This window comes from Fringilla coelebs (genome assembly GCF_963513975.1).
Source record: "Fringilla coelebs genome assembly, chromosome: 2".
NCBI classification, from domain to species: domain Eukaryota; kingdom Metazoa; phylum Chordata; class Aves; order Passeriformes; family Fringillidae; genus Fringilla; species Fringilla coelebs.
Window position 1 is genome coordinate 87,908,727 of NC_140029.1, and position 20,831 is coordinate 87,929,557.

Consider the following 20,831-nt stretch of genomic DNA (forward strand, 5'->3'; position numbering starts at 1 on the left):
TGGGCAGCCATCATATCTGAGAGGGACTGCGAGGGCACCCAACACCACATACACCAGGGGACTGTGGTGATTTATGGGGTTAGGTCTAAAAGAACTGTAGCCACTGTGTGACCATCCTGCCTGTGTCGTGTTTCCAAATCACTGTGCCCAGCTCAGCATGGATTGCTCCAGGGAACTAATAGTGAGACATAACCAATGAGTACTCTAGATCCTCCTATCACTTCCTGGCCCCTTATCTATATGCTAGATGACTGGGGTGTCTGGGATCAGGCTGGGAACCTGCAGAGAGGAGGTGAGAGGGCTACCAGCCTGATTGCAGGTGTGTGATAGTTTGTGTTTGGCCAAGGCCACCACTGAGCTACAGCAAGGACAAATGCTCCTCCTGATTTTGGGCTGTCTGCAAGCCCCATCTGCTCTCTGTTGAGGTGAGAAGACATTATCTGTGGGATTTTGTCTTCTCCTTTTATCTTGTCCTTGTTTCCCACTGGTTTAATGCAGGCTGGTCCCTCAGGAGTCCTGTTTATGTATTGTATCCTGGGAAAACAGTGTGATGGAGAGCACTAGCTCTGCCATAGCTTGTTGCAGGGAAGGCAGCAGTAGTGCTTGATGGGAGAAAAATAAATCCAGCACATGAGCAGAGGAATGTATGAGTCAGCAGGCAGGGGCCAGAAAGGGCAAGGTGGGTCTTGGAGAGGCATTGCAATGGAGCCTGCGGTCATTGCTGGATTGGAGGTGGCTATATATACATGTATATATATTTATCAATAATGATTTTTTGTCTTGTGAGATTGTGGGCAAGCAGTGATGGGAAGAGGTAATATTTGGTGAAGTGGGAAGGCTTCCCAGCAAGCAGCTGTGAGTCAGAGCTTGATGTTTGTGTCTGGCATGGTTTTACTTCTCCACCCTCAAGCAGTTGTCTACCAGGAGAAAAGATACTCTCTGGCTCATATACAGGCTTACTCCAGGGATGGCATGGTCCTTGGATGGCATCTGCTGAGGTCTCTTCTGGCTGTCATCTGTGAAAATCATATTTGGGGTACATGTCATCTGCATATCTATTCTTTCTAACCCTGTCCACTTGAAATCAACTTCAAATGCTTCCCAAGTGCTAATGAAGGATCTTTCCACCAGCCCCTCTAGGAGTTTGTGCATGTTGTTCTCATTTCACAGATTAGGGACCTGAGGAACAGAAAGGTGGGGATTATTATTCTGGTCAGATACACGAGTGTGACTCATTTTAGGCTATAGGCAGGAAGGGGCCTTCTCCAAATGTGTATTTGTGCACTGCATTGTGCTGGGTGGGGGGACCTGCTGTGGATGAGCCTTTTTAGACTCCCTGTAATACATTATAAAAAAATCCTGACTGTCTAATTTTATCACTCTGTAATGGTTTGGTTTTTGTTGGGTTTTTTGTTTGTTTTTTTTTTTTTTTGAGCACTAGTGCATCCAACAACTGGATATAAATGTTATTCTTAGCTTTTCCTTGGGAATTCCTTGTTTTTTTAAAACTCTTCTCTAATGCTTTCTTGTTGGTGAATTCAGGCTGTGACAAATGGGAAACTTTGCCCGACTCTGCAGTTTCTCTCCCCGCTCGCTTTGGTCCTGCATACAAATGCGGCAGGTCCCTGGGGAGCAGCCAAGACTGCACCACTCAGATGGAGTGGCTGGCAGCATGGTATAAATGTTAAACAAACACCCCTGCCATTGCACAGAGAGGCTGCAATCCCACCTCTGCTTTCCAGGGCTTTTCTCTCCTTCCCTGAATGTGAAGACAATCTTCGGGACCATCTCTGCCTCTTAAGACACCTGAACCAGCAGACACCACTGTAAGACGCGGCTCCCTTAATTCCCCACTTGTCCCTTCTGTGGGTCTGTACTTGGTTGTTTGCAAGACAAAAATGCTCAAATGTGTGATTAATCAGAAGTTCTGTATCTTTGCATATTTATTCCATTTGGGATCTTTAGTCTCAGTCAAACATCACCAGAGTGGAAACTTTTCTCAATGCCACATAAAAAGCCACAAGAATTATCCTCTTCAGAGTGGTTCCAGATAGCTCTTCTTTTTTGACCCCCCCTTGCCCCAGCCTGGGCTTAAAAGCTCAGCAGACCCTCCTTGAACTAACCTGCTGCTCTGTCCCTCTCTCTTAGGAGCAGGGAGCAGAGATGGATAAGATACTGGAAGCTGTAGTGATGTCCTCTTACCCCAACAATGTGAAGCAAGGGCTCGTGAGGCGCGTCATCGAGGCGGCGAAGCAGCCCATGGACAGCGAGCAGTGCTGGTCCATGTTGGAGCTGTCCACCAAGCTTTATCTCACCGGGGACACCAAGTATAAAAGAGAGATTGGGAAAGAGGTTTTGGAGGTCTATGGCCACTATCACCCGGAGGAATTTGAGGAGTTCTTCAACGTCCGCTTCCTGCTGAGTCTCCTCCAGGAAGGCTATGGACCTCTGGGGAAGAGAAGCCATTATGTACTTGATTATATCCAGTTAGGACTGCAGTTTGTCCTGGAAAGCCCATCAGCAAACAGCATCTTCAGCTTATTGAGGATCGAGGTGCTCCGGAAAGTGTGCGAGAGGCCCGGCCCCAAGCAGTGTGCGAAGATCAGCAAACTCTTAACGCAGCACCCTCAGTGCATTCCCACGGGAAAACACCAGCTCTTGTTCTGCCAGCAGCTGATCCGGTGCATCGGGCAGTTCCAGTGCGTCTCCGAGGGGGAAGAGGAGATCATGGAGTTTTTGGAGCAGGTGAACAAAGTGAGTGGTCTGCTGCAGAGGATCTGGAGAACTCAGACCTCAGCCATCCTGCCCTCTTTGAAAGAACTGTTCACTATCATTTCTTCAACAGGTAATTTAAAAATAATAATTAAAAAAAGGCTGGGAATGTAAATGTTGGCTTTGATGAAGTCAAACTCAATTAGTTTGACATCTTGCAGGGTTTTCATCTGCTACAGAAATGCAACCACAGATGAAATATAACAGACAAGCATCTCTAAAAGTTACCAGGGCTCTGAGCTGGGAAAGCAATATCACCCTGAAACCAGAGAGAGTCTATAGACAGAAGCTGTTAACAGGATCAAAGCATTTGCAGCACAAGTTTGTGTTCAGCATTTTCCAGCATCAGCTGGGCTTAAGGGAAAGTATCTTATCTGCAGCTTGTTAGAGTGGAACTTGAGAGCTTTTAGAAATGCCACTCCCTTTTGGCTGACTTGGTGGTGCCCCACAGCCTGCTCCCTTCCAGAGACTAGGGATAAAGCTAAGCAGTTATTTCCCACTGACCTAGAGGTATGAAGCCCTACAGACTGCCTGAAGGGTGGCTGCATCTTAGGGCGAGACAGGCAATATTTATCCAACTTCTGGGGCTTTTGGGGTATTGTGGAGAGTTTCAGTAGGTTTTTGGGAGATACCAGTGCCACGAAAGGCTGGTGAGTTCCTGCTTTAGCTATTCCTAAGACAACAGGTTTTTCAGTATGACAGCCTTATCCATTGGAAGTAAGCCCATTTCCAGGCAAGCAAAATTTAAGTTGCATCCTTTTGCAATTATTTGCAGTATTTAGTAAAAAGAGAGCAAGCAGAGGAAATTTGGTACCTGAGTGGGGCCAAACACGTGCCTATAATCTTTTCCTCCTTTGGGGCTACATATGGCTCCAGGGAACAGCCATCTGCTAAGATCCAGCTTCATTATGTGCTACACTGGGATCTGGGGAATTATCCTCCTAGCACAGCCAGTGGTGGACTCCACACTGCTCATTGGCAGCAGTTCAGAATCCACTCCATGATGTGTGGATGTGGCATGTGGGGATGTGGTTTAGTGCTGGGCTTGGCAGTGCTGGGTTAGGGGTTGGACTTGATCTTAGAAAGCTTTTCCAATCTAAACAATTCTATGATTCTATTTTTTGTGGGCAGAAATTATTTGGTTTTCAGGACAAGAAATGACCTAGTGTGCCTGGTTTTCCTGTCAACTGACATCTTCATTGCCAGGGGTGATCCTTGTCTTGTGTCTTGCAGAGGAACAGGAAGCGCCCTCCAATGCCTTGGCCAGCGTGGTTCAGTTTGTCCCTCTGGAGCTCATGGATGGCGTCATAAGAAACCTCACCAATGATGACAGCATCACTGATGTGCAAATGATGATGGCCATTGGCAGGTAGGAGAGGCTGTGGGAGTGAAAGCTTTAACTCAGTTTGGAGAAATTCTCTGTGTGGTTTTATCCCAAGCAGCTTGGCTGGTGCTGCCTGGTGAGGAGTGTGTAAGGGAAAAGGAAAACTTCTGTATCATTTCTTCTAGCCCTGAGGTCCTGGAGAACTAGAATAAGGAGTGTTTTTTATTATGATTATGACTATTATTTTTTTGGCTTAATTTAGTTTATTTTCTTATCAATAATTGCATTATGGGATGTCCAACATAGGCTGCATTGAAGAGGTTTGATTTTTTTCCCCCTGAAGCTATTAAGGCCTTTTTCTTCCCCAAAATCTCATTTTCAGGATTTCATTATGATCTCTGTCTCCCTTCAGAAGGATATATTTTTAAGCCACCAGTCACAGCTAAAACTTATGTGAGGGAGGTGTGCCCAACTGTTTCCAGGTCTCACCTTGGCCTTTGTCAGGTGGGTGTGCTGCAGCTGGACAGCCAAAGTCAGTAGAGACCTAGTCAAAGCATGATGAAGAGTAGTGTGTGAAAGGCTACCTGACATGTCAGACCTGGACTTTGCAGCACCAGTGCCCTCTTTGGCATCACCAGGTCTTTTTGGCACTCTTATGTCCAAGTCCTACAGCTCTTCTGTGCTCCAGTGCCCTGCTCTGCACTTACTTAGGTGTATCTTTGATCATCTTAAAGGGCATTTTCCAGCCTAAATTATTCCATGATTCTATCTTTAACCCATGCTTCCCTTAGAGGTCTCCATTTAAACAGATGATATTCACATGCAGTGGTGTGTGCACTTAACACATGGTAGCTGCTCTGACTTGATCTCACTAGAAGCACCTTTTTTCCTCTTCTTATTACAGTATTTGCGTGTCCTTCCCAATAAGGTTGCATGACAGAAATAGTTATTCCTGGTGGGAAGTTTATGTATACAGAAAGGAGTTATTTCTCTTTGGCTTGCTAGGGAAGGTCATGGTTTTCCCAGAGTCCAGAGCAACCCAAGACAAAATATTAAGTAATCAATTCAGTTCCTAACCCTCTTCTCCATCTTTTTCTCCTTCTGGACATCTGTGGCTACAGGCTCCAGATGAATCTTCTTAGAATGCCAGTGTCTATATACAGAGGTTGCCAAATCAATTGCATCATTCCTTAAAACAGTCTTTGTCACGCAGAAGGAGGAGTAAATAATTAGCCAGAGCCTACAAAATGTAATTAACATCACTTAGGAGGAATGTTGATGTTTTGGCAGCACGTTTATGGCAGATGGTGCCCCAAAACCATCATGACCCCAGCCTGTTTGATATGTGTGCTCCGTGCCTAGGAAATCAAAGGAAAATGTACAAATTGAAGATCTTTTTGCCCAGGATCCCTGACAAGCTGGTTGCATGCAGAAGTGTTTTTCCGACGTTTGGGTTTGGGAGTAGCAGGGGAATAAACTGGATTTATGTGAAGCTTGTGGTCAAGCCTGTAAAGAACAACTAACTGGTGGTAGAAAAAGCAAGGCTGTCACCTGCTGGCATAAGTGTACACCACAAGCTCTTTTACAGAGTTTGCCTATTTTTGGATAAACTCTATTATTGTGCATCTGTGATGTCAGAGGTACTCACAGATTTTTTTTTTTTTCCCCTGGGGATGTATCTGTTCCAAAGAGCCCAGGTCCAGATGCAGAAGGCATCTGCTGTCACACAGCTATGCAGTCACTTGCCACCTCTGGAGATCTGGGTCTAGGCTTTTAAAAGTTTAGTAGACAAAATCAATGACTCTTCTGTCAAATTCAGGTCATCACTACTAAAATATTTGTGGATTTTGCAATGTGAATTTAAAATGTAATTTCTTCCTATTGTAGTAACGCAGGCAGCACTGTAACTTAGCTACCAGTGCCAGCAAAGTATAGCTTCAATCAAAACAGGTTATTTTAGGCCTGTTTAAAGAAGATAGGGAGAAAAAAGACCTTTGAATCTCTGGATCCATCTCCCTGCTTTTTAGCATTGACATTACAGACCCCTTTCATCAATGTTCAGCTCTGCTCCTCAAAGGAGGACAATGTTCACACTGCTGCTCTTTCACAGCTCTTCCATCACTGGGTTGCTTTAGTGGGTCAAATCTCTCTTCTAACAGCCAGTCTGTGTGTATTTCTGGCCATCTTACAGTTCATTTGATCTTATGCCAACAGAAATAGCTGAAATATCTTTTGCTTCCCTGGTGTTTATTCCTTCAATATGTGCAGGAAAAGCAGTCCATTCCCATCTCTGCTTTTTCTCATGGCTGCCCTAAACAAGCCAGGTTATTTTAAGATTTTCTTGCAGGAAGTGTTCTTCATTTCCCCTACCACCTAAACAGGCTTCTTCCACACAGTTCATTGGTCTTTGGCACAGATGGTGGTGTTTGTGCACCACGTTCCCCATGGCAGCCTGACCACAACTTGAGGTGTCATTGTTTTCCTATGGAGAACACCTTTCCCTCTGCAAAAGAGATGGTGATGGTCCTTTCCATGGCTGCTGGTACACTGGGAGCTTGTAGTCACCTGGCATCTGCCTGGTTGTCTTCAAGCAGATGAGTTACTGTAGCCTCCATTTCTGGTGCCTTGCGTGCCTTTTGAACCAATACATTTCCTTCCAGTTCTACATTTCTAATCCTCAGGGTTTTCCTTCACCTTCTTCTTGTGTTGATGATGACTGACAGCTGTGCATCTTCACATACAGGGATTGCATGGCTTTCCTTGTTCTCCTCTGGTGCAAATGTCTGTGCAAGCTTCTCTGGCATTTGCTTTATTATCCACCTTGGCTTGACTTTTATTACTTTTCAACATCCCAACATATTCTGCTTTTCAAGGTTTTTTTACTGACTCGACTTTAATTTTTCCAATTCCCTGTAAACTTCACTAATTCCTGCTCTTTGCCTTGTGGTGATTAGTTATCTATCTTCCCTTCTTGTATTTTGCATAAGATACAGATTGATAAGTAAAAGGAACTGACTAGGTAAGGTAGCTGAACTGAGGTGTAGCCTGAAGGTTTGGGGTATCTTCGAATCAAAAGTACTGAAATGGCCAGCAAAGTCAGATACTTGGAGATCCCAAGGCTTACTTATTTAGTTAGTTACTTACTTACATTTTAACAGAAACAATGTGTCATCACTTAGTCTTAGGTTGTTGCTTTACAAGGAACTTCTGTAAAGTGCTTATTTCTTGCAGAAAGTTGACAACGTGTTGGTTGAATGGCTAGAAATGAAATTTTTAACCTGTGACATTCAGGAATAATTGGCTTCTATTAGAGTTTCCAGGTGGAGTTTTTTTAATATGTTTTTGGAAATCAATGTTTCCCACACAGAGAACTAAAATATATGAATCTGAATGTTTTTTCCTTACCAGTAACAATGCAGAGATCAAACCAGTATCATTTGTTTTCTAATGGTGACAATGCAGAGGCCTCAATCAAACTCTCACGTGAGTAGTATATAGAGCACATTACCAGTTTTAAAAACTTGAATTTGACTAGACTAAAATTTTTGGAAAAAATCCCCACTTGACTCAGTGGACTTGGGCCTGATCCTCTGATAACCACAGCGTGATGGTGACATTAGGGTATTTCTGCTTCAGGCTCTGTTGTGCTTTGAATAACATGTGAAATGCCTTGTGCAGAGCCTGTCTCATCCCAGTGACTGGACACCAGTTTGGAGGAGGTTTGACCCAGAGTGGAGCTTGACTTTTATTGTATATGAATTAAATTTATTCAAGAGTTTGTGTTTCCTTTCAGGATGATTGACTGGGTGTCCTGGCCCCTGGGAAAGAACATAGACAAGTGGATCATTGCTCTGCTGAAGGGTTTGGCTGCAGTGAAAAAGTTCAGCATCTTGATTGAAGTCACTCTTTCAAAAATAGAAAAGGTCAGTTGGCTCTTTTAAAGGTGAATGTGAACCACAGAAATACCATCTTGCACCTGAAATATCACCTTGCCTTTCAAATGACAAGATGAGATGTATAGAGAAAAAAGAGTTTGCTGTCCCAAGGGATACTGATTTTGCTGCTAGGAATGATGTTCTTCAGAACAACCTGGGATTCTGCAGGTTGTGGTCTGCAGAGGTGCTGATATCTTAAAGGAAATAAAGTAGCCAAGGATTTTCAAACCAGTCGAACACTTTCCTTCCCAAACTATGAAGCTCTTGTAAAACTTGCTTTTGGGAATGTGACATCCTGTCCTTTGACCATGCCTGGGTCGTTGCTGGCTGGCACAGGTAAAATACATATCAGTGAGTGTATTAAAAGCCTACACAGTCACAGGTCAGTTCTAAAGCCTTTGCCCTGGCTTGGTTCTTTTATTAGTGTAGAAAGTTTATTAGTGTATAAAGCCCCTGCTGCCGTTGCCATCACCTGTTTCAGCAGTGAGTACTTGCTCTCCCTGAAAACTGTGATCAAGCACTGAAACTGGTCACTATTTCAGAACTTTTTACATGCTGTGGTCCTACTTTTCCCTCCTTCAAATAATGGGGATAACACCTGGCTGAGCCACCAGAAGTCATCACAGAAGCTACTAAGACTATGTTCTTAGGGACATGGCTTAATGGTGGGCTTGGCAGTGCTGGGTTAACAGCTGGACTTAATGACATTAGAGGTATGTACTCACCTAAATGATACTGCCATTCTATAATTATCAGTACTGGAACATTATCAATAACTGCATTTGTCTTTGTGATCCCTCAAGTGCATTGAGCAGTGGGACAGTAGCCAAGCATCTCTGGCTTTTCTTTCTTTCCTTTCATTATTAATACATAGGAAAGGGACACAGCCCATAAAATAACATGTCATTTTTGGAAATCCTCAGAAATTATGATCTAGCAACAGTAGAAGGTATAGAGGTATTTTGTAAAGTAGAACAAATATAACTATGTAGCCTTTGAAAAAGATACTTGCTTTTTATCTCTTTGTCTGAAAGGTTAGTGATAAAGTTCCAAATATCTGAATAAATTAAATGTTCTAGAAAATCTAGCATTCTGCTGTGCTTGCATAGTTTTTTCATGAGGAGATATGGAGATGCAGCACTGTCATAGAGGCATTACACAAGGCTGAAAGGGTGAGGATAACCCACACAGTATTTTTAAGGGTGCCCTGAGCCAATGCTCAGGACAAGAGATGACTCTGGAGACCTAGTTACAGGCTGCTTGCTTCAACATCCAGCATGGAGTAGGAAGAGACCAGCAGCCATGGTGGATGCCCATGCCTCTGTTTCCTGCTGTTTCCTGCTGGTTGAGTGCTATCCTGCCTTCTCATTTGCTTTTTTTTCTCCTCCACCAGGTCTTCTCCAAGCTGCTGTACCCCATTGTGAGGGAAGGGGCTTTGTCTGTGCTGCAGTACATGCTGCTGAGCTTCCAGCACTCCCACGAGGCATTTCACTTGGTAAGGCTGAGTCTGGCACTTGGATGAGGCCATTGTCCTGAGTGTGACCCTGCTTGGGGCAGCAGGGATAGGGGGGCACCTAAGGTGTGGCAGATGTTGCCACTCTGGCTTTGGAGTGCGCTTGGCGGAGCCTTTGCACTGAGAACACCTCAGAGGGCCCTCACTGTGGAGGGCAGGGAATACATTATTAAACAGCCCTTGCTTTTCCCAGGTGGGTGTCTTACTGTCTGTTGGACTCAGTGGGCCCCATCCCACACGTGACTTTAAATTGTCACCAACACGTGGCACCCATTTCTTTTAGTGGTGGGTCATCTTTGAAAGGTTTGAACAACACCAGTGCAGCAAGACCAGAAGACTGGATCGGAACACTTCACTATACAAATTCTCTGTTAAAAGCAAAAACAAATTTTGGCAACATTTGAATATCCACTTTTCATTTCCACAGCGATATTTTATAGTTTGTTTTGCTGCTGGCACTAAGGCACAGCTCTGCTTCCTGCTGGTGTTGCCTCTGGAATGCTAAATTTAAAAAGTGAGGCTGAAGGCAAAAGCATGCTTATAGTGATTGAACTGATAAAAGCAGCGATGAAAAATTACTCCTATTAATGTTTCATTTTGTACTTTCTGGTTAAAGCCCTTATATTTGGCTTTTCACCTGAAGTTCACAGAATAAACAGATAAGGCTAGAAAAAAGCAAAGCTAGCCAACATTTTCAACTGATGCTTTTTCGTTCCTCAGCTGGAGATACTTTGAAGGAACCTGAATTTCTTGAGAAACTCTTTGGTTTCTAAAAATAGTCATTCCAACATGTTGTCTTCAGTCAGACATCAAATTTTGAAACACTCCAAAAGCTGTGAGTTGCTTTTGGCTTGAAGTTTCCATCTGTAGCCCATAAGCATAAATTTCTTCCTTTATGTAAAAAACCCAAAACCCAACAGGGCCATACCATGTCTTTTTGTGTTTGCCCTGGCACTTTGGAAGAGTTTTGAGAATTGTTCACATAACAGCTTGGCAAAATTCTGATGTAGAAAAAGGTGCTGCAATTGATCTTCTTTCCCAACAACCTTTCTTGTTGGAATGGAAATAGTTAAAATCTCAACATTTTGAAGGGAAAGAAAAAGAGGAGAAGAAGACCAAGCGAGGAAGAGAGGACCTGGAAATGGCTGGACTGGGGTCCTGATACTTTTCTCCAGGATTACACTGGGCTAAAAATAACTTAAAATATAAATATGAAAAAGGTTGTGTAAGTGCCTGGGTCACTCTAGCACATCTGCAGGGCTGGAAATCAGTTATTAATTCTTTGTGCAGCTGCAGGGTCAGCAGAGGGTGCCCGTGAGCAATGGATCATTTGCATTTGCATCTGCTCATGCATTTTTTACGTTTTTGAGATGAGAGCAAAATAAAGAATGTGCTGATTGTATGCCTGTTGCCACCCATCCCACCCTACCAATTCCAGTTCAGTGTATTCTGTATAAAATAACATAGACAGCATTTCTTTTAGGCTAATCCCATCTACCTACCTTGCAGGTTTGAATCCCTGCACTTGGCAGTCAGCATATCCTTTCCACCATGGGTGTGGGATTTAGGGGAGACTAAAGAATGGCAATTGCAGCTCAGCAAAGCAGCAGCACAAACCTGCAGGTGTCATGCTACAGAAAACCCTCAAAGGTTGCCAAAATCAACAAGAGAGTTGCTGTTGAGTTCAAAGGGTGAAGGGTGAAGTGTAGAGTGGCACTGAAGTCAACTCCTGTTCCCTGTCTTTTCTGCCTGCAGGTGGATTTCATTCCCTACATGTATTAACATTCTGTGAATAATGTGGAGTAATTTTTATAGTGAATTTTTCTTTTCCAGCTACTCCCTCACATCCCCAGGCTGGTGGCCTCTTTGAAGAAGGAGGACTCCAATTCTGCAACCAGCTCCCTGGAGCAGCTGGCTGAACTCGTCCACTGCATGTTCTTCCGCTTCTCAGGTTTCCCAGACCTCTATGAACCAGTCCTAGAAGCAGTTAAAGTGAGTCATGCCCTTCTCAGTCATTTTACTGCTTTCCATATGGAAATGGCATCTTTGTCAGTAGCTAGAATAGAGGGACTGTCTGGTAGGGATGTCCTGACCCCATCCCTCACTGGTAGGAATGTCCTGACCTCAACACCTCAGGTGGTGGTAGAAGAAAGGGGATTAAAATTCTGAGTCTGAGCCCTGTGTAGGCAGGTTGAAAGAAGTTACTTCTCTAATGGTGGGCCTGCAGAAGTCCTGATGGTACTTGTATGTTTTAGCTATAACTTTATTCTGAAATGCCTCTAAAGGATTAATACAAACAAGTAAACTCTTCTGTGCATGGAGGCAGGTTCATGTGAAGAGCAGGAAAATTAGTTGTGTGAATGCCTCTAGCAGAGGAGTTTTGCAGTTGCCCATTACTAAATCTTCATGGGAAAACATCAGTTATGGGATCATAGAACACCCTGAGTTGGAAGGGACCCACGAGGATCATCGAGTTCAACTCCTGACCCTGCACAGGACAGAAATCACACCGGTGCCTGAGAGCATTGTCCAAATACTTCTTGGCTTGGTGCCATGACAACTTTCCTGAGAAATCTGTTCTAGTGTCCAGCCACCCCATGCTGAACACTTTTCCTAATATCCAGCCTAAATCTTCCCTGGCACAGCTTCATGCTGTTTTCTTGTGCCCTGTCACTAGTCACCAGAGAGAAGAGATTGGTGCCTGTCCCTCAGCTTCCACTTATGAGGACAGATAATGATTTGTAACACACATCTCTCTTTCCAAGGCTCTCCCAATTCCAAATGAAGACCGGATTAAACACCTCTTGGGACAAAATGCTTGGACCTCCCAGAAGAATGAGCTGGCCTGCTTCTACCCACGCCTGGCATCTAAATCAGAGACAGGAAAGATTGGGTTAATTAACTTGGGAAACACTTGCTACATGAACAGCATCATACAGTCTCTTTTCATGGCTTCAGAGTGAGTTTTTCCTCCCTTGCTCCAGTCCAAGGCTGCTCCAGGGGTTGCTTGTCACTCCAGCCTTGCATGTCCCACACTGATTTTCCATCTCATAGATTGCATCTCTGCTTTTCTTTCACAGCTTTCGGCATTCAGTGCTGAATTTAACTGAGGGCAACTCCCAGCCCCTGATGACAAAGCTCCAGTGGCTCTTTGCATTTTTGGAGCACAGTCAGGTAATTATTTCATGTTTTAGTTATTTGTTTGGGCTGTCGGCTGCGGAAAGGCTCGTCTCCAAGTTGCTTCCTGCTGGCTCTAACTGCTGATAAGGAGCTGTGGATCTTGGTGGGATTTTGTAATGGGACAAATTTTGTTTATATGAAGGAGGCTAATTTTGGGAGAGGTGGAGGGAAACTCCTATCGCACATGAAAATGGGCTAGGCTCACACCAGGCTGCCTCTTTAACTTGTGGTCTTCTTGGGCTGGGCTGATGTCATAGCTAATGGTTTTTGACAATGAAGTGCATTAGGTAATAGTTTACATCTGGGGTCAGCTGAGAAGCCTGTTGGTGTGAAGCAGAGGCTTTGTTTCTTGCTGTGCAGCAAGGGAGAACACTGGAACAGCTTGCTTGTCCCACTGCTGCTCAGCAAAGCACTAGCATTTGCTGAAAAATGCTTTAAAAGTGGTTTTGTTAAAAGGATATAAAAATCCCCTTAGATTACAGATCGTTGAATCCTCTCTATGTGAGGGAAAGTAAAATAAAAATAACACCCTTAAACTAAATGTAAATATTCCCATGACAAATGTGAAATTTCATGGAGTAACTCCTGGAGATACAGTTAGGTCATATCTAATTCCTCTCTTAAAAATATATCTTCCTGTCCCTAGAAAGATTTTGGAAAGTCAGTGAATTTTCCCTTGCTGGGTAGCAAGTCATCCAGACTTCTTCATTTCCCAAGCCTTGACTGGCAGAGCTGGCTGGTAGCATTGTGGTGTTATGTCACTACAGATGACCTGAGGGGGAAATACAGACATCCTGTTAAATTTAATATTTGGTAATAGGAGAGTCTAGGGTTTGATGGCAGGTTAGGGTGCCTGTGTTCTGTGATGAGCAAGTACAGAAGCATGTTGTGTAGCTGATGGTTATAGTTTCCTGTTAACTTCCTCTTGGTTATTTTTCTTCTTTGGGTTGTTCTTGAAGTAACTGTTTTGCTAAAGATGGGTCTTTTTCCGTGTTAATTAAATATCTGTTTCCTAATGACAGCAGTTACATTATCTGGTAACACAGATTACCTGCCTGCAGTGATCAGAATGTTAGGTGCAAGTTTAGTGGGTTTTTTGTTTGCTTTTGTTGTTGTTGTTGTTTTTGTTTTGTTTTGGTTTGGCTTTTTGGTGTTTTTTTTAATGAAAGGATTTGGTGAGAGAGATCCTGATCAAATTAAATGGAGTAGCAAATTAAATTCAGGCTGAATTAAGTAGAATTATCTGGATCAGGCCAATAAACCATTTTAAAATTGAGTGATAAACACATATCCGTGTGTTTATTTTATAGAAGTATACGTAAAATAATGTCTGAAATTCGTCCTTACCATCCTGGCTTGCAGCAAATCAAGAAAATTTTCCTGTGCTGTGGGATTAGCCTTTGTAGGGGGAAAAAAGGAACCTTATCAGGCACAGAACACTGTGCTCCCAGTGAACCAACCAAAAACCACTCCTCTCTTCTCCCCATCCCCCTTTGGGAACTGAGGAAAATCACTAGGATTAAATGCATTTCTTCTGTGTTGCTGCCAGCGACCCGCCATCTCCCCTGAGAGCTTCCTCTCTGCCTCCTGGCCACCCTGGTTCACCCCTGGAGCTCAGCAGGACTGCTCAGAGTACCTCAAGTATTTGCTGGACCGGTACGTGACGAGCGCTGTGGTCTTGGAGCCTGGTGACAGCGGCGTCCCTAAACCCCAATGGAGTGTTTAGTGCTAACCCACACAGGGCACGTGGCTGAGACCCAGAGGAGTTGGGAGAGTGGAGGGGTGGGATAGTGAGACTGGTCTGAAATGAAATTCTGTTTAGGGGTAAGGTCAGAACTTAGTTCAACTTGAAAATTTCTGCCTTTGCTCTGAGGACACAAGGAATTCATAAAATTACTGTCCTTAAGGTTGGAAAAGACCCCTATGATCATTGAGTCCAACCATTAACAAGTCCACCACTAACTCATGTCCCTAAATGCCACCTCTACACATTTTTAACACTTCTAGGAACAGTGATTTCGCTACTTCCTTGGTCAGTCTGTTCCAATGTCTGACTGCCCTTCACCCTTTCAGTGGAGAGATTTTTCCTGACATCTAATCTAAAATTGTACCCACCTTAGAAATTCACCTGACAAGCCACTCAGCCTACTCTGTAAAATGTTGAGTTTTGCCTTTACCTTGAAATATCAAATCTCTTGTGTCCCAATGATCCCTCTAGAAGTATGTGATCAGTACATGAAGACTTCAAGTTCCCAAATCCTGTCAGATTCCTTCCCACCTTTTTCCCACAGCATCAAACCCCTGCGTACAGGCAGGTTAACTAGGATTAACTACTTGCAGTGAAGAACAGGAGCCCTACTTTAGAAACTACCTCTTTGTGTTATATTGATGCATAACATAGCTTTTTTCTCCCCTGCCAAAGATTGCATGAAGAGGAAAAAACTGGAAAAAGAATCTACCAGAAACTCAAGGAATCCAGCTTGACATCTCAGGCGGTGGAGCATCATTACTTAAACAAGACATTGATTGAGAAGATGTTTGGGGGTAAAATGATGACAAAGATCCGCTGCTTGAAGTGCCTGAATGTTTCCTCCCGAGAAGAAGTCTTCACAGACCTGTCCCTGGCTTTTCCTCCATCAGACAGGAATGTGCATGGGAGCACGTCTATTCTACCAGTGGAAGAAATTGGCCCGCAGTTCATTGAGCCTCCAGAAAATGCAGGCCAGCTTATGGGCTCTCCATGGATCCAGAGGAAGGCACCCATGGCCAGTGACCAGGCAGCCCCATCAGTGTCGGTGGAAACATTAGGTTTCCAGGAGCGAGGAGAAACAGCAAATCCCGTACATGGCAATGATGTTGGGGTGGATGCAGCCAAAGATCCTCTCTCAACTTTCAGGGAGCAGGCATGTGCTCCCAAGGACTCCAGATCTGTCCCAGATTTAATCAACTATTTTCTATCCCCGGAGAGACTGACAGCAGAGAATAAATACCACTGTGAGAAATGTGCATCCTTGCAGGATGCTGAGAAGGTGGCAGAGCTGACAGAAGGCCCACACTACCTCATCCTCACACTGCTGCGGTTTTCCTTCGACCCACGGACTATGAAGAGGAAGAAGATCTTGGACAATGTCTCCATCCCTGTGGTGCTTAAGCTACCCATCCTTGTTGCTCCAGAGGAAACTGAAGAGGTTTGCCAGCATGGGAAGGACGGTGCTGTCCCAGGGAGTGGCTTCATGACTGTCGTGTATGACCTCTGCAGTGTGGTGGTGCATTCAGGCATCTCCTCCGAGAGTGGCCACTACTACTGCTACTCCAGGGAGTGCACTGACACCATCCCCCACGGGCAGCCCGGGGATGGGGTGCCAAAACCAGCCTCTGACAAACAGTTGGACTTTGAGATCCAGTGGTACCTCTTCAATGACACCAGAGTTTCCTTCTCCTCCTTTGAATCGGTCAGCAACGTCACCTCGTTCTTCCCCAAGGACACTGCCTATGTCCTCTTCTACCGGCAGCGGCCGGAGCGGCAGAGCTGCCTGCTGCACGAGGCGCTGGCTGAGGCCAGCCGCCTGCATGGAGAACCATCCCTCCACAAGGACTTGATGGAAGCCATTTCCAAAGATAACATCCTCTTCTTGCAGGTAACTCCCGCTGCTGTGCACAGCAGGATGCGATCCTGCAGCTGTCCGACTCATGGGCCACGTTCCCACAAATCCAGGCAGCAGTGGGATCCTATCCTGTGGTTAAAATCCTGCAGATATCCACCCACTCCCTGAAGCCAAATCCCTTTTCATTTTTGGCACCCAGATAAAAACAGGTTATAGGTTCCTGATGAAACTGGGTGCTGACATTGGTACAGGTCACCTTGTGGCTGGGCTTGGGTTTGATTTGCTATTGTCTACTCCTGGAAGTTCAGCCTGAATGTTTCTTTGAAGTGCCTGGGAAAGAGAGGATAATGGAATAGTTTGGATTGGAAGGGACCTTTAAAGGCTATCTAGTCCACCTCCCCTGCAGGATGAGCAGGGACATCTTCAACTCAGATGCTTAGGGCCCCCCGCATGTGGCCTGACCTTGAATGTTCCCAGGGTGGAGCATCTACTGCCTCTCTGGGAAATCTGTGCCAGTGCCTCACCTCCTTCATTTTAAAATACTTGTTCCTTTCAATTTACCCTTTCCTCTCCTTCCCACCTTCACTCACTGGTAACTAGCTGTTCCTTCCTACCACCTCTGATGTTCACCTGAACCATTGCAAGCAAAGTCCTTTTTTTTCCCTTTTTCTCTTCTTATCACGGAATCATAGAATATTTTGGGTTGGAAGGGACTTACAGACCATCCAGTTCCAACCCCTCTGCCACGGGCAAGGACCCTTTCTGCTAGACCTGGTTGCTCAAAGCCCCATCCAACCTGGCCTTGAACACTTCCAGGGATGGGGCATCCACAGCTTGCCTGGGCAGATGGGTTAGCTGGGAATACAAACTAGGACAGATTTCATTCAGCTGATGAAGTTCAGTGCTTTTCACACAAGTCTCTCATACGACATGACCTGCATGTGGGGCGGTTTGGGGAGGTCCCTCCTCTCCCACAGGTGACACGGGAGGGCTGGGTTTGATCACTGAACAGCTGCAATGTTCTGCTGCATCCCTCCTGCTGAGCTCTAGAGCACATGGCCCTCACACCGCACTTTAATTTGAAGGAAGCTCCCAGGGGATACCTTAGAGGCTCTTGGCTCCTCAGGGATGGTGGGAGCATCCCCCCACTTGACTCTTTTATCTGCTGATATCCTTGTGCTATTTTCCCCCCTTTCTTCTCCCAGGAGCAGGAAAAAGAAGCAAGGAACAGAGCCGCCTATATTTCTGCCTTGCCGAAGTCCCCGCTGTGGTGGAGAGACTTGGACAGGGACAAGGATGATGACAGCTCATCGGGGGGCTGCAGCCCAGCAGTGGGCGGGGGCGGATCCGGCTCCTTCCACGGACTCGTCTTTTAGCCAACAGCTTGAACCAGATGGGCAGTGCCACGGGGCCAGCCCAAAGCCAGGAGCTCCTCTTCCTCACCCCGATAACAGTGAGCATCTTGGAGGAGGATTTGAGAAACGTTTCAATGGAAAAGGTCTCAGGGGCTGATTTGGAGGTGCCTGGAGGGTCTCGCTGCTTCCTATGCACTTGGTCTTCATGCCTTAATGTACCTAAGCTAACGCTTAATGAGCAGCTGCCAACGGCTCAGAGAAGTGCCCTTTTGCTTCATCATAGCCATGTCTTGCCTGCTGTGAGCCATGCCACTGGGGAGGTGACAGGGACAGGCATGGGGAGGAGGACAGGCCCAGCGGGGCCCCAGGGATGGAGATGTCCCCCACACATCCTGTCTGCAGCCCTTCCCAGGGCGCTGAGGTGGTTCTGGGGTGACCTCTGCTCAGTTGTTATACTTCTTTTTAATGTGGTTTGGGAACCCACCGTGAAAAACCCCAAAGGTAGAAAAGAGTCTGGAAAATGCCAAAATGTAGCAGTGCTGGTCTGTGAGGCAGTGAGCTTGTAAGACAAGCAGTGTCAGGTCAACCAGAGGGGGTTTATGCTTTTTTATTGCTTTGTTTATTGCAAGACACCCAAAAGAGACTGAGGGGCACAAACCCCTCCAGCCAAGAGAGACTGATCTGATGCATTTGAGGTTTCTGGGCTCCAGTGAAGACCCATTGTGTTACTGATGACTTCTGGATGCTTTTAGTGTGCACAGCAGGCCAAGACACACAGCTGTTTATCCAGATGTGTCTTTAGGACTCCATTAGTCTCTTTCTGCTGCTGTCATTTGATGGCTTTCTGGGCTGGATCTGCCCTTTAAAATTCGAGTTTTCCCTTGGGATACCCTGAACTGAGCAGCAGATGACAGAGCGCCCCTAAAATCACGATTTTATTTTTAAATGCTAATTTGCAAGGTGAGTAGCCCAACCAGATATGTCATAGCAATCCAATATCAGTATATACTGTGTAAACCAACATATTATATAAATCAGTAATGGGACAGGGGCTGATTTTGATGGCAGATGGCCAACTCAAGCCCTGGGCAGCACAACTACAGCTCCCTCCCATGTCCCTCCCCAGCTGTTTGGCCCTGCCTGCTGCTCCCTCGCACCTGTAGTAGAGATTTCTCTGGCTCAAGTGGCAGAGACTTGTGCCTTAGGTCCTAAGTGCAAGGCCCAATCCTGACCATGGCGTATTGGGGTAGGAGTGTGGAGGAAAAGGCAAAGCACAGACATTGCTATGGAAAATGTGAGCAGCAAGTCTGCTAGAGAGGACACTTGGGGTCAAATATCTGGTGTAGACTATCATATTCTTTTATTGTCTTTCCTATATATAAATAAAGGAAATTAATTCAACATACAGACTTAGTGTCTTATTGCAGTACTCATAGATATTGGGCTGATGGGTCAAAAAAGAGATGGGGAAGCTGAGGCATCCATCCTCAAGGATATGGGACAGTCCTGCAGAGTGGTGGCTTGGAAGAGGAGATCAGACAGAGGTGGAATGGGAACCTTGGTGCAGAGCTGTGTGCCCTCATCACAATACATCACAATACTAATAGTGGAGCCTTGTAGAGGAGCAGTTGGAGTGTGTTTGTTGTTTTTAAGTCAGGTGCTGAGAGAAATAAATGAAGACCCAAAGATGAAGTGTCACAAAATGTACTGTGTTTCCTGGTTTTATTACTAGGCTTCTATTTATTTCCCGTTCAAAGAGGTTGCCAAAAGTTTTCCTGTTGCTGTCATGCTAGCTCCTTTCTTTGCTCTGGAATATCACCTAAAGGAATTTTCTGTTCTGTTTGCTGTAAGGTGCTTTTGTAGGAGACTGTCTTTAACTTGATGAGATCATAACCTAAGTAATGGAGGCAGATAGTCAAACCAACATGGAAAATGTTGGAGAGGCTGTATCACAGCTAAGCTCTTTCCGAGTATGTCTTGGTTTTTTCCCCAAGATTTTCTGGGATGAGCAGAGGCAAACAGCATGCAGTTCTCAGCATGGATGGCAGCCTAGAGAGTGTCAGTGGTGTAATGAGCTTGGCTGGTTTAGCCCCTCCTGATTTCCTCTAATATTAGCACTGGACTTCCCTTTTGGAGTCAGCCAATACTTCTATGTCTGATGAAGATATTAAATAGTGTTGGTCCCAGTACAGACCTCTGAGGAACACTACTCATTGCTGGTTTGGACAGTCATTGACTGTAGCTCTTCCAGTGTGGCCATCCAGCCAATTCCTTATTCATCCAATGGTCCATCCATCCATCCATCCATCAAACTCTTCAGTTTAGAGCTGAGAGTGCTATAAGGGACCATATTAAAGGCATTACAGAAGTCTAGCGTGGTGTATTACTATCTGTGCTACACCAATTATAGGATATGCTATATTGGTACTAGTGTTAGTAATGCCAGTCATTTTTGCATGCCATATTGATAAAGTATCTGCTATGGTATATGACATATTATGGCTTGTTTTGTCTGTCACACGCGCCTCTGGTCAAGGAGAGCCCACAGGGGAGTCCTCAGCTCTTGGTTTGGGATTCCACGTGTGCTGCAGATGTAAGATGATGCTACTCTTGTCTAAAAGAGCTGTTACACAAGCTGTGTTTAGGGAGGTGTCTTTTCCCCTTTTTTTTTTTAAAGAAAGTCTTAAAGGGAGGGTTGAACTTTTAACTTTGGAGAAAAAGATCTGTCCTTTTGCTGAGGTTCTCTAGGTGACTTGGTGTCCTGAGCTGAGACTCACAGGTGCTAAGCTGCTGATGGGTGAGGCAGGCAGCATTTGTCCTCACTCTGCACGCAGCAGAGCAGATTTATGGTATGAAATTCAATTTAGCAGCTTAAAAATACATGGCTTGGGTTCTGGTATCAGGAAAAACCCTAGCTACATCCTAAAGGCCCTCCTTACCCCTACAGGACACTTGAAGCTGTAGGAGACACTTGGCAACACGCTGAGAAGATGCTTCAAAAGCTTTAAAGGTGCTACATAATCAAACTTGATCTGCTTATTAGTTTCCCCTTTCTTTTCCTGCTCTGAATCCATGCTGAGAATCACCAGGGAGAGATGTCTTTTTATTATCATTCTTTTATTTTCCTGTTGCTTTTCTGTTGCATAT

The 20,831-nt window shown here is 45.0% G+C and overlaps 1 protein-coding gene across 1 annotated transcript; it reads left to right on the plus strand.

Moving 5' to 3' along the window:
- Positions 1-2,148: 2,148 nt before the first annotated feature.
- USP35 (ubiquitin specific peptidase 35) lies at positions 2,149-17,705 on the plus strand (the record flags this gene model as incomplete). The annotated part of the gene is made up of 10 exons (XM_084225520.1): positions 2,149-2,845; positions 4,006-4,141; positions 7,890-8,019; positions 9,425-9,526; positions 11,378-11,536; positions 12,310-12,503; positions 12,625-12,718; positions 14,274-14,380; positions 15,147-16,362; positions 17,535-17,705. Exons 1-10 carry the CDS (start codon positions 2,164-2,166, stop codon positions 17,703-17,705), a joined length of 2,991 nt encoding a protein of 996 aa, XP_084081646.1. The 5' UTR covers positions 2,149-2,163.
- Between the last annotated feature and the right edge of the window lie 3,126 nt (positions 17,706-20,831).